At 34.4% G+C, this 15,196-nt stretch overlaps 1 protein-coding gene across 1 annotated transcript; it reads left to right on the top strand.

Moving 5' to 3' along the window:
• The first annotated feature begins 3,312 nt into the window (after nucleotides 1-3,312).
• LOC126817327 (peptidylglycine alpha-hydroxylating monooxygenase) lies at nucleotides 3,313-15,196 on the top strand. Its single transcript, XM_050544194.2, has 12 exons — nucleotides 3,313-3,478; nucleotides 4,072-4,126; nucleotides 4,476-4,566; nucleotides 5,445-5,554; nucleotides 7,294-7,371; nucleotides 7,892-7,940; nucleotides 8,242-8,306; nucleotides 8,899-8,982; nucleotides 9,628-9,704; nucleotides 10,754-10,804; nucleotides 12,059-12,111; nucleotides 14,927-15,196. The coding sequence occupies exons 1-12, from the start codon at nucleotides 3,359-3,361 to the stop codon at nucleotides 15,168-15,170; spliced, it is 1,077 nt and encodes a 358-aa protein (XP_050400151.1). The 5' UTR covers nucleotides 3,313-3,358; the 3' UTR covers nucleotides 15,171-15,196.

Below are 15,196 nucleotides of genomic sequence, written 5' to 3'. Positions count from 1 at the left end.
TAAATGACTTGAATTAGTTTGCCTTTTGTTAATGTTCGGTGTACTGAAGAGAAAGCGGTGGTGATATTATTATTAATAATAAGTAGATGTAACTTACTGGACTATTATTATTTTGAGAAAGATTATAACTTCATACCATCAGTTATAATCCAAATATTAATATTCGTAACGAGAAGTTTACGAGCTATACAAATTTCAAAACCAGGCCCTGAATTCGGGGTATTCCAGTATTATATGGGGAGTGTTGCTATTCGGTATGTTGAAATGAAAATTTCGCAATATTCGCTGTCCTTTGCAAAATGGTCACAGAATATACTAAAAAAAACCTCAGCATTTGGTGGCTTTGACTTTTTTAAGTAGTGTAAGCTTTTAAAAATCAAACGTCAAAAGCAAATAAAAGGCAATTACCTAAACTTATCCCGTCTGAAAGTTTCAACACAAATCAATAAATCGGAAATGAGCATAATAGTATGCGGAGAGCTGTGGCATTGGTAGGCCGAAGAAACGCAACTTTTAGATATTTTTATTTCAGACTTAGAATAAAACATTTATACAGATATACTACTTCTGAATGTTAATAACATGTTACGTTTCAATAGACATACATATTATTAAAGTTCAGAAGTAGTATATCCATACAAGTGTTTTATTTTGAGAAATCTATTTCTATATGTCTTATAAAGATTCCGACTCGGAGCTTAGACAAAAATATGTTCAAGTTCGCGAGGTATAAGAGGCCATGCAAACATCTAAACAGACATTAAGTGTTGTATTTCTTCGAAAACGCGTCTCAGAGAACTTAAGGTTGTATTGGGTGATCAAGAGAGATAACAGTTTAATAACGAGACGTTGACCATCACTTTAGCTGTTAGATTTCTTTACAAGTTTCACAAGCATTAACTAACTTACTTTTCTTTATATAGAACTGAATTATGATGTTAGTGGGTTTTTTCAATAATGAGGTTGCATGTGGTTATTGGTTTTGGGTGTGTATAGGGTGGTGTTGGGTAAATCGTCATGCCCAATTTACCAATCTTTTTCAAATGTACGACTTGACAAGATTTTTTAATTGACAGATACACAACATAAGCCGTTAGATCTACCATGTCAACCCATTATAAATATAAATCCCATCAGAAATTGGGCATTCTAAACCTCCTCCAGCGATGCTGTAGTTTCGGAATATGAAAATATTTTCTGACGAAACAGTGATTTCCGCTACTAGTTCGGCAGACGTTATGAATTCAGTGATTGCTTCTGATGAAGTGAAGATTTCAGGAGAAGTGGAGATTTATGAAGTTGCTTTTGGAGAAGTGAAGATTTCTGCACTTGTTTCTGGAGAAGTGAAGATTTCTGAAGATGTTTCTGGAGAAGTGAAGATTTCTGAAATTTGTTTAGGAGAAGTGAAGATTTCCGTAGTTGCTTCAGGAGAAGTGAAGATTTCTAAAGTTGCTTCTGTGGAAGTGAAGATTGCTGTAGTTGTTTCTGGAAAAGTGAAGATTTCTGTAGTTGTTTCTGGAGAAAGGATGATTTCCGTAGTTGTTTCTGACGAAGTGAAAATTTCTGAAGTTGTTTCTGGAAAAGTAAAGATTTCTGATATCGAAGAAGAATTTTGGGTTGAAGAATCACTTTCCGATGTAGATTCACTCTCTGTCTGTGGTTCGTGGCGCATATATTGTAGTAACAACAGAAACATTTTTAGCGAATACCGAAGAACAAAAATACTAAGCCTTAATTGTATCAGAATCTAATAAAAATGATAATAGTTGCTGAATCCATAGTATTATGACTCATAATAAGAAATACATCATAATAATCAGTTATTGATGACGTATGCATTTGCACGAACGCCTAGAAAATGTCATGTAATAATAATAATAATCAAATCTTTATTTGGGTTGAGACTTAGGTCTATAGGGGCTGTCTACAAATCTGCCCACTAAACAGAACACATATATTGTCATAATATTAATATCAGTAATGATAACTATTTACAAAGGAAAAATAAAAAATGTTGATGAGAAAAGATGTTAATGAAAAATGTAACTAGATATGATGGATTCCATACTATCGAATTTGGAATTAAATAAAGCCAAAGAAGCATGTCAAAATTCCTTTCCTCGCTTTAAATTCAATCATTATTAATTACTAAATTATTTATTTAACGTTACTAATTAATTAATATAACAAAAATGCTTCAAGAAGAGCCTATCGATTTTTGGAATGCATATACATTATATATTGCGTTTCTAAAAAAGAAATGCGATAAATTTATTCTCTCACGAAACTAAATAATATACCCAAAACAGACCTGTATCCAATACACAACGCACCCAGAAAAAGAAAAACTGCTTAAATTAACTTTAAATTAGCTGTTTGTTCTAATTAAAATAACTTTAAATTAGCTGTTTGTTCTAATTAAATTAACTTTAAATTAGCTGTTTGTTCTAATTAAATTAATTTTAAATAAACTTTTTTGCTGTTTATTCTACACGCAATTACATACCTAAGAATGAAATTGGTCGCAACGATCAAGTATTAGTATCATATTCTATACTACAATTAAACATACATTATGCAAAAGCTAATTCTGCCCATTGCACGTCTTTCTTTAGGCCTGAAATGTTATCTAAATTATTAATAAGACATTAATTAACTTATCCAGACCATAATCAACCCTCAATGTCATCTTTAGCCTGCGATATTTTCCAGATTAGAATCTTACCTGTTGCTTAACGCTCATTGATAATTAAATCAAAAAATGGATAATCGAGACTATGTTTTTTTTATCGTACCGACTTTAGTAATGATGATCGAGGTTTGACCCAGAATTCAATCGCTAAAATCTTGGTTCAGGGTGGATTAATTTGACTGAAATTTTTATCAAATTCCCTTTATTTTATCTAGTTTTTAATTATTACAGTGGGAACTGCCAGCTCTTTATCTAATCTGCCATAATGTATCTTTAATAAGTTTCCATTTTATAGATTATAGTTTTTCAAGCTTAACTTTTGCATCGGTTTTTCGATATAGTATTTCAATTAAGTGTCTATACATATATATATTTCCTGATTATTGAAAATGAATTGCAATTGATATACGATTAATGAAGATTGCACAGTAAAATGATATATGTAAAACTACCATTTGACGTCATATTATATTATAAATGTCAAGATTGAAACCAAATCTTCTAAAAAATCATATTAACCGCTATTTGACCATAATAATTGGTTATATACTTTTATAGATTGTTCAAATCACGTAGCTCGTGTGAAATGTCGATAATGATTTTAAATAGAACACCGGAAAGAGCTCGTTATCATAATTCCTTGAACACCTTCGTTACACATGAGATATGATTGTGTCCTTACTGATTCTTTCGTCTCTTATGAGATTATCTGTGTGCGATGAATTGGATTATGATACCGAATCTTATAATCTCACAATTCGTATGCCAGATGCCGTTTCAGAAAAGGTAAGCATTTATTTCGGATCATTCCAAAACTGTACGTACGTGTAGCGTCGTTAACCGTTTCTGATAATCTATACAGTCATTTATTCAATTAAGTTCAAATGTTTTAGTTTGAAAAGAAAAAAGGTGTATGGTCATATTTGTATATTAGAAAAATAATGACCTACAAAACTTTCTGAAATATTTTATCTCATTCTTATACGTATTTCGGTATTTTATAGATAAGACGATAGCTAACGTGCCATATAGACCTATATTGAAATTTCTAGAATTACTGTATATGTCTTTAAACTCTGTTCATTTCATTTGAGAAATAACCGTAAAGAAAACGTCCAGCAGTTGATTATTCTGAATAATCTATTCCCTGTGTAGTATTAAATTAATTCCCACAATACAGAACAACTTCATTTGGAAATAAAGAAACTATGACGCCAGCTGTTGTGAATGTTATACAAGAAGAAAATAGTCCTTAGATAGTACTTTGTTCAGGAGGTACAGTCGTGATGGCAGTCCAGTCCAATGTCCCAATGCTACAAAAGCTTTGAATTATGTAAACTCTTCCCTAATAGATAATAAATGTCATTATTATTTTACAGCCCGATTCCTTGTTATGTCATGCTGTTAGAATTGATCCAAGAGAATCTTACATAGGTAATTTCAGAATGATTGTTCCAATTCCAGCGGAAATGTGGATCCGTTCTTACTTTTAAAATGAAATATACTGTTTAAAAAATATGTAAAATAAATGGATTTAGCTCAACATATTCTGTAAATTATTATTCCGTAAATAATAACTTGCCTGTTTATTTGCTATTTTCAACGAAATAGCAACAAACGTGTTTTATCCCCGGTGAACATTTCTGTCATATTGACGGAGCGTAAATTAAACTTAGACAGCCTTCCTATTCCAGGTGTTATCTCTTCCTCTTTTGCTCCAGTGTATACTGCATATACCTATAATATTGTTAATTTGATTTAAAATTTGCACAAATAATTTCAGTAAGTTATATACCCCATGCTACTGCTGACGTTGCTCACCATATGATGGTATTTGGTTGTGGAGAAATAGCCAACAATGAAGAACCATACTGGTAATATTTGAATTTACTTATTTTAGAATATTTCCGGTGGTTTATTTACCACTTAGATGTTTACGGGTTCCGAATGTCCTAATTATGGGGGGGGGGGGGATAATGAGGGACATTTTGCCTGACAGCGATGTTACGATCTACTCTTGTTTCGAATTCTAACAGTCAAGGTTCTTTTTACTTGCACACCAATGTGTACACGGGAGCTCGTTTTTTTGCCCCATCCGAACGACTAATAATTTTTTAAAATTTAAAAACAATACTAATTGATAAATGTAATCAAACATTTTCACTGAAATTCTGGCGACGTTTATGACTGTTCTGTACGTGTTGGGTTGGTTTGAGCTTGCTATCTGTTTTATGACAAAATGTATCTTTTAATTCCATAAAAAATAGCCATGATATTTGATTTTTGCGAAATCATTATTTCTTTACGTTGGTTACATTATTCAGTATTTACAAACGAAAACTCATTTGTTTTTATTCGTAATTATAAACAAATATGTTTCTATCAATGTCCAAACAGTCCATACACTGAGAATTGCATAGAACTATTTATCGTAAATTCGCCATTTGATAATATGCTCCCTGTGGGATTACAAATTCAATAATAATTTGCATAACGTTTGGTATTAAGTGCGCATCAGATCAGACACAGTTAGCAAAATGAAACTTCTGGAGAACAATGCCGACATATGGTGATTATATTTTCCTATAAATGTTTGGGGCTCCAATCTCGTTACGGGACAACTAAACTATTTTATCCAGAAGAGACAACGTAACATTTAATGTTTCTAAAGAATTGAGATCTCAGATAATCACTGTCTTTAAAAGTTGGGCTATTAATTATATGTCCTATTGTAGCTAATAATGTTTTCCAGGGCTTGTTCAGAGAATTATAAAAATCCTGAAACATTAGTATGTGAAGGGGGACAGAAACAGGTCGTGTTTGCCTGGGCGCTTGACGCTCCTTCATTCCAATTCCCTAAAGGTATTGTAAATTTATTGTAAAGTGATATAAAGTTATAATAAGTCGATTGGTCATTTGAAGTTTATCGTACTTTCTATTAATAAATAAAATAAAACCAAGTACGAACAATCCAAACCATAAGACAGAATTCGAAGTCCTAAAAAACGTTAAAGGCAAAATAGTGTATTCAAGCAAAATAGTGTAATCAGCAAATGGACTGCTCCTCGTGTACAAAATACACGACAAACAGTGGTAACAGATGTCCGGAAGAGTAAGCTTACCCTACCTGGCGCCACACCCGCCATAGCTGCATCCAAACTATTAGGCGAAATGTCGGTAAAATAGCGTGATTGGCCAATGAACTATCGGTATGCAAAATGCACGCGATGAACTGTGTTAACGATGTAGTAGACATTATCAGGGAGATAGTAATAGTATACGTGTCAATTAAATATATATAGAATAATAGCCGAGAGAGACACGTTATATTTACCAATCAAATCAATATGAAGGCCATAAAACTTTTAAAAGGTTTTAATAAGTTTAGTGCGCAAGTATTCTTGTAGTTGAAGCTTAGATGACAAATGCCTCAATCTACTTAAAAAATCAGAATAAAAGGAACAAGCTCTCGCGTAACGAATTAGCTGAGACACAATACACAAATGTATTGTACATTTAAAGAAATGATCAAATCAGCATTCGAGGACAGAAACACTCTGGCTAAATACAAATGTCATTCTTATACTACATTGGCATAGAACTGTTCCATCGTGGTAATATTTTTAAAGTATTGTTTTGCAATTGGGAATCGTCAAATGTTAAAACTCGTGGACTAAGTTACAAAACACAATAAGCATGTCAATTTAATTAAAATACAGATCTATATTTCGTTTCGTCTTTTTATACTTTCGATGGCCTACACTACATGAAGATCTGACAAGTTGTATTCGAAGGTTGTGTCAGGGGTCGTACGAGCGGCTTTTGGCCCTATGACGTCAGACATCGATTAATCAATAAAATACGAAACGAAACAGGATCTGTTATGAAAGTATTATGAAATTGCTGAAGCAATGCATATCAACTGCTTCATATATAAAAGACTGGTAAGCGAATACATTTCTTTGAATATAAACCAATGGCATACATTCTGTAAAAATGAATTTCTCTAAATTGATCTGTAAGTCAATAAAGGAATACAAATCAGTAAAAGATTAACAGAATCCCGCGAAACGCTAACTTAATCTGTAACTGTGTTGTATACGGCAGTGTAGCAACCCTCAATCAAATACCTCAAAGTTTAACATAAACTAATATCGGAAAACTTAAAAACTTAATGTGTATTATATTTAAGTCAATAGTAACTCTGCTATAAAACAAATTTATGTGAAATAGGTCACACTTTAATCTATAACAGTTCCAGACAATTATTGGAATCCCAACAATTTGCTAGTAAATTTGCTATATAGAGCAATGTATAATACCAGCCTTCATTGACGGCAAGCTTACTTTGTCATGTCTACGCCATAATACTGTTTGCAATGTCGAAGACTAGGGATGATATTGAGTTAGCGATTTAACCTATAAATGATGCCACATATATATCACTAAAAAAACAATTTCAGAAAAGCTGTTTAATGAACATACCTTTCATTTTCCCAAAAGAAAATTTCGGAGCTATTTTCAACAATTTGATAATGCATGTACTTAAAAAAGAAACAGTGCCTAATTGATCTTGGTATAGTGGTTTGCTTTTATATTAGGGGTTGGTTTACGGGTTGGTGGAACAACTGGAATCAACTATATAATTATACAACTGCACTATAAAGAAAAGTTTTCAAGTAAGTACAATATAATACACATTTGTCTATGATCATTATATATTAATGGATATCAAAATAAAAAAGAAAAGAAAATTGCAATGTATTTCAAACTTCTGCGCGATTTACAAATAGAAAACTAAGGGGAAATCCGTACGACCTATAATATGACGTAGTACTCTGAGATCGATGTGATTTCCCCACACACTGCGATAACTTCCTCGGTGTTCCAAACTGAGTTAAGGATAATCACTGCGCTTAATCTACAAACCAAAAGAGTGGCGAATCCTTTGATTAAAGGATTGTATTACGGTGAAAAAACAGCGTTGAATTTATTTTACCCACGGGCCGAAGCCTTGGGCCTCAAGCGTCATCATTCTCGACTTTGCTCAGTTGTGTTTTAAACACACTTTTCATTTTCCTCTAGTCCCGAAGGTGGGAGATTGGGAGGGGTCCCATTTGTCGATAGCCTGGGGCCTCTCTTTATTGAAACCCGACAATGTGACAAGAAATACATGCTACTATTTTAACTATGTTTCAGTTGGCAGATCTGACAATAGTGGCGTCACTCTTCAAATGACTCGTACAAGGTAAGCGAAAAAAGGCAATAGTATATTGAAACGGCGGGATGGGGTGTGCAAGTGCTATAACGTGTGCATTTTAGTTCATAAGTCTCGTGGGTGACATAGAGAAGGGTCGCCTGTCTAGCCTCTTAGATTTTCATTGGGCATCCGGGTTTTCTGACTTATGCGTTAAGCCTCTAATGGGTCTCTTTTGATTGCCATTATTTTAAATCGTTATCCGATCGTCAAGGAGGGGTTGCTTTAATTGGCATACTGAAATCAAAATATAACCTCAGTGTTACTAGTATGTCTCTTATCTTTTTTAAAGGCAACCAAAACAAGCTGGTTTTTATGTTATTGGTACTTCGGGTTATATTCCACCAAAACATTTAGGTATGTCTATATACATAAGTCATAATATATATCTGAACTAATAGGAAAAGGAATTGGTACACTCTATACAATAGTCTGAAAATACTAAAGTAACGACCAGCGATTCGCATTTTTCGAAAAATATCACGGCTTAATTCACGCTAATAGCCTATGTATTCAGAGTGTTCAACATTTATATTTAAAAAAAAATTAAAATACAAACTCTATAAAATAATCTCCCAGCTTGGATTCAATCGGATTTGAAACGGGCCCATCAATTTGGTTAACGGCAAATAAAGGTGGCGGTCGTCGTGTTACATAGGGAGCAGCAAAGATCAATGGAATTTTCCATTCGCCGTATCTTAGTAAATACCGAACGGAATATTTTCGACTGAAATTCCAAAAGAGATTCGAATTTCACAATATTGTAGTTTTCAATCAGAGTTGTCGATTTACGAAGGTCTAGTAAATAAACTCAATTTATACGAAACTCGGTTGGACAAAAATCGCGCGGTGTGCACATTATGTTAATGTTTGGTTGGACACACATAAAGAGTCTATAAGTCAGCAAATAACCATACTGGATTCTAAATATAAAATTGTTTTATTTCAGCTTTCCCTATGGAAACGGCGTGTGAATATGCGAATGATTATCCTATATATCCAATAGGTTACAGAACACATTCACATAACCTAGGTAATCACTACATGTATATGATTTGTCAATGTTTTCTCCGTCACGTACAGAAAGCTACTGACAAACTACGGAGCACAACATTGGAAGTCTCCCCTTTCAGTTTTTATTACAGTTTCAAACAACACTGTCGTAATTCATTTGTTTTCGACTTAAATGGGCGTAGTCTTGTTTTATTTTTGGATACAATATAATGTGTAAAATATAGATTATATGAGAGTATATAAAATACAAAAATAAAAATTTCAGGTTAAAAGTGATAATGCCTCTTAAGCCGTTAGGTCACGAGATGTAAACAGGGCTAGAGCTAATCTCAACCCTAACCTTAACCCTGGACCTAGCCCCAAAACTTACTCTAACCCTAACCTACAATCTCGCCAACAATCACGTGTCCTAACTTTATTTACATCTCAACGACCTTGGCAAAAATTGAGCAGGCCTTAACAAATAGATTTAGCTCTCTTAATCATTAAAGAATCTTAATAAACACCAGAACTGTAATGAAATATTGTAATGAACTAATATTTAGATAAAGTGGTAATGGGTGTTTGGTACAAGGTTTTTCTAGGCTCACCTGATACAATTTGGATATCAGTGACGTCAACATTCTTCAAAAGTATAATGAGCATTGTATTATAATTACTAAAGGTGTTGTAACTTCTGGGTACAGAATAAGAGGTGGCAGATGGATAGAAGTAGGTCGTATGTCACCACAATTGCCCGAGGTATGTATGTATTTTTATTAAATTTTACTGCAGAAAACACACGAAAGCAGGCAGGACCTACAATGGAGAGTAGATACAAATAATAACCGGGGTGCTAGAAGATAAAGGTCACCGGTTCAACTTTTATCAGTATTGATAGAATTCAGAGACTTAGAGTACACAATGTCTGAAAAACATATGATCGGATAATTCAACAAAACCATTTTGCTTGACAATGCCCTAGACCAAAGTTCTGATTAACTTAGTAAACAAATGTATATACCTTTTACCACGCATAATTCTATCAATGCGGATTATTGAGTTAAATCAATTAAGCACTCCCAGATATTGCCATCCAACTATATATTAGTTCAGTGATTCTCAACCAGTGTGCCACGGCACACAGGTGTGCCGCGAAATTTTGAACGGCACACTAAGAAAATGTGCAAAACCATACGTGATCCCAATTGAGTATTCACTATTCACTGGTGTCTATTACTGATAAGTTCATAGCTGTGTTTGTCTTTATTTTATTTGAGTCATTCTATGTTTCTATGACTAGTCTCTGTGTACGGTTGTATTCCGTCTGACTTACCATGTTTTCATTTTGCAAAATTCAGGTGTGCTGCTATTAGCCAGGTGTGCCGCTATTTTTTTCATGTGTTCGAATGTGTGCCGTTGGCAAAAGGTTGAGAACCACTGTATTAGTTTCTGAACTATGCTTTAAAATCGGAATATTAATTGAACTACGACCCTTAAAGGAGCAGTTCCAGATTCCACAAGACATGCCTGAAATTGAAATACTTAGCGTTTAGGAAATAATCGTTCTAGACTTGTATAACGGGTAATTAACTCTGCATTGTTTCAATAAATTATCAGATAGTTTTATTCACTGAAATATATATGGGACTGCTACTTTAATTCCAACAAATGTTTTTCATTAATTTTCGGGATTTGGGACTTTTTTCCTTTTGTTTTTTTTTTTTTTTTTTGGGGGGGGGGGGATTTTTTTTTTTTTTTATTGTTTTTTTGTCAAAACTCTACTTATTCTATTATATTTTCATTTTCAGACATTTTATAATGTGACCAATTTGGTAGAAGTTAAACCTGGAGATGTACTGGTAAGAATTTAGAAAACGGAAAGGATTTTTAAAATATAGGTCATTAGATCGTCTACATGATCAGGACAATGGTTTAGGTTTCTTTCCATTGAAAATACTCATGAAATACAAATCATAGTGTGCGACGAGTTCGTGGTAGTTTCTTCGCGTTCATTCGAATCTTTCACAAATCTGATGATTTTATAATAATTTAACCCTGTATTTGTATTATATTTAAAAGATGAAATTACAGACCTGTCAGAAATACATTGTTTTTAAATTCGCTTATAGCTTAACTTCTCTGTTTTTGTGTGACAGTTCTAAACACCATAGGCGTACGAGCTGGGAAAATTTGGGCACACAATTATACTTTGTAAAAGTTGTATAAAAAAATATTGTGTTCTTGAATGTGTCCAATTTAACAGCGAATTTAAATTCAGAGTGTCTATAGTTAGGCTTCTCCGGGGCCTCCGGTTTCCTCCCACTGCTAAAGACCCCTACGCGCAAGCGAATTATGTAAATAAAATTAAACCATATGTTAGTCCCGAAATGACCTAGTTTGTGTCGAGTGGACGTTAAACCCCATTTCTCTCTCTCTATAGTTAGGCAATTAAATAGAACTCTTAAGACTCGTACCCTCTATTGTTTGGAATACAGTAAGCCACGAGTTACAGTTACATAAACAACTGTTTTAAGTTGCGTATATTACAAGTAAATAAAATTTAGTTCTCTTTTATTGATGATTTAGAAATTAAGAACTTATTCATCGCAAAAGAGATATTATTATTATTATGTAACTACCTAACTACATTTTTGGGGCACCAGTAAACACTTTAAGCTCCTCAGGTAAACCTAAAGGGGCAAGAGCGTCCACTTTTAGCCCTGTTTTCACATTAGCCACTACTTAAGTCAATACATCTACATATCTTTGATTGTTACGTTCTGAAACATGAGTAAACAATATGCAACATATCGACAACACCCCCAATCTGCTTCAAATCGCAATTAAAGCCGCTGTCCTTTTATAAATTTTCACGTCTGTGAAATCTTTGCAGAAGCGTAAAACAATATCTTATGTACGTCATAATGTTTTACAAAAGCCCGAATTCGTGGCCTTTTCAAACATTTCACTTTGCATCTTTATGGTGTTAATATTGCTCAAGGTGCCACACATCCTTATTACGTTAGTTCAATGAACTGGAAATACTGTTTCATCAGTCAGAACATGTACATTTTCTTTCAAATCTTATTTTAACACCCTTTCTTGAAATTCAGGCTGCGCGGTGTACTATGAATAGTATGAAGAGAGACGGAGACACGTATATTGGGTGAGTAATTAGAGACTTTTGGCAAGCGTTAATTCCTGGTACGTATTGCGTATCCGGCACACGGCCATAGCGTTTTTATGAATCTATGTTAGGGTGTCTCACCATAAATAAATATCTCCAAATATCTTGAAATTTAATTACACCACAACATTTATATATATATATATATATATATATATATATATATATATATATATATAAATATATACCGAGCCTTAAATCCATTTCGCACATTTATAATCACCAAATAAACGGCCATGTACTTAATAATAATTATATAAGCTATGACCATTTAACCATACATCTAGACTGAAAAATGGTTTCGAGGTTCGGCCATAACATCCGGGCACTTTTGAGTAAAAAATAGGATACGTGCTCTTGTTTTGAAAATAGTCTCGCTTAACCAGTCTACAGACCATTATCCGTCTGATTGACAGGCCGGGATAATCAAGACTACTTTTTACGAAACAACAAAAAGCTGGAACAAGAAATTGAATTTAGAAACGCGCACGTAATACATGAAGATCTGACCAGTTGTTTTGGGAAGTCGCCTCAGAGGTCATACGAGTGGCTTTTGACCCTATGACGTCAGACATTTGATTAACCAATCAGCATTGATGTTTCTAGTGGATTACCCACAATTCCCTGCACCTCACGCCAAAACCTCGCCGTAACAGACCGTTTCATTGGCTAACACCTTTCATCACCCAGAACACGTCAAATATAACAACTCTTCCAGATCCTAGTGTAGTAAAGACAAGTAAAACGAAATTTTGAACAATAAAAAACGAAACGAAATAGGATCTGTGTTTTAATCAGATTGAAATCGACGCAAATTCATTTTTTTAAATTTCTATAATAAATGTATTCACCTACCATTCAAACTGATGGCCGTCTTCCAATTATAGTTATTTGAAATTATCATATATGTACTGTTTTGGATGCTGGTCCAGATAGGCATAACAATTAAATATTAACTAGTTCATGACAATAATATAGTGTATTCATCTGACATTCACATTATAAACACTCCTCTCAGTTTTTAACAATCCACACTCAATAACTAACACGTTAGGTGAAACGTAGAAATAGCCAAACCTATATTATATGCCATAATATTAGAGACAATTGGATATAATATAACAGAACATTGTATGATTAGAGAAACTTATTGAAAAGGGACGGAGCTTATCAATGGCAATAAAAATACTAATATATTAGCTAGACGGAAATTAAAAAGGAGAAACATACCACGGCTTAATCATGAATATGTAAACAAATGGGGGTGGGGTGGGGGTTATAGCATCCACGAAACCTGTATGAGGGCAACCATTGATATATATTATATTATATATAATATATATATATATACGTATATTATATCGTATTAATACACCGGTTGGTATTTCCTGTATAAAATTACGTCTAGTATAGCTCGGTACACATATAGTACACAATGTCTATAGACGGTATGTTACGTTACACATAAGAGTACAATATAGACAGTATAGCACGTTACAAATAATGTACACAATGTCTACACAGACAGATCCAAAATACACATATACCACACAATGTCTAGACATACAGGTCCAGTACACATATATAACACAATGTCTAGACATACAGGTCCAGTGCACATAACACAATGTCTAGACATACAGGTCCAGTACACATATATAACACAATGTCTAGACATACAGGTCCAGTACTCATATATAACACATTATCTAGACAGACAGAGGAATGAAAGGAAATGGGTTTTAACCACAGTCGCATACGGGGCTAAGGCCCCGGGAATGCAATCAAAGAATGAAATTAATTAAGTTTTTATGAAATTTAAATTATGGCTTTGGTGATGGAAGCTGTCCTCACTCAGTAGCATGCAGGGATGGAGGCTGTGGCGGGGGGGGGGGGTGCATACGGGACTACGGCCCCGGGAATTCAAATCGTCCCATAATGCGTTTCAGCGCCATTTGTAACAAGGGACTCGAAGACCGAGGCTAGGCATATTCCGCAAGTCATATCAAACGGAGACGCTATATTCTTATCTGGAGAGCAAGGAGGAACCATGGACCTTATATAAGGTCCATGGGGGAACCACGTCGGAAAATCCGGTGGAACTTTCTCGGCCAATGCAGGGAGCGAAAACCAAACCTCCAGGCTAGCGAGTCATCGTCTTACCCACTAAGCCACCGTGATTTCCTCTCAGTGGTATAGGACGGAGGGCCAACATATAGTCGTACGGATGAGACGAAAACCCCAGGACCCGTATACACACTGACGTACACGTAAAAGAACCCCAGACTGTTGGATTACGAAATAATAGTAGGCCGTAGCGCCGCTATCCGTGCAAAATTTACCTCATAGCACACTGCATTTCGTATACCCCTTTTCATGTGTTGACTTAGAAATACACTGAACACGAAAACATATTTTCGTTGGGAACCTGGTCCACGCACCTCTATACTGAAACGAAATCACAGTTTCTTTAGAAACCGGGTGCATTCAACCTTGCTTGAATCACAACTCATATTCTCTGCTCTACTTTCAAAAAATTTAAGTAACAGTTACTAAGGATACTAAAGAAGAGCAGCGTAAAGAGAGTACATGCATATTGATTAGTCGGTAACCAATCTCCGATAACAGCTGATTATCGTGAAAATACTGCTTACCACTGCTACGGCATTATTGGATTAGTTTCAACGTGGCAAGGTTGGACATACGATTCTCCCCGGTCTCTCTTTCTTTTAAAGTGGTGCCCACATCCATTAACCAATTGTTTGATTTGGATTTGTTTATATTTATTTTTCAGACCAACAAATTCCGATGAAATGTGTAATTTCTATGTTTTGTATTACACATATTGGCAGCCAAATCTAGAAGCCCAGTTCTGTTTCCGTGATGCTCAGACCTTTCATTGGAATGATTATTTTGAAAACATCCCGAGAACTGCCAGTTCCTTGGTTGGTATACCAGGAGCAGAAAAGGTAATGGAAATGTTTGATATGAATCCTGGTTTACCCGAAGAAGTGGAACATGTGCAGGAAACTATGTAAAATCTTGATATAAATAAAAAAAAAAA

Source organism: Patella vulgata, chromosome 4 (genome assembly GCF_932274485.2).
Source record: "Patella vulgata chromosome 4, xgPatVulg1.2, whole genome shotgun sequence".
NCBI lineage: Eukaryota > Metazoa > Mollusca > Gastropoda > Patellidae > Patella > Patella vulgata.
Note: the sequence above shows the minus strand (reverse complement) of the source record. Positions and strands in the feature narration are given on the sequence as shown.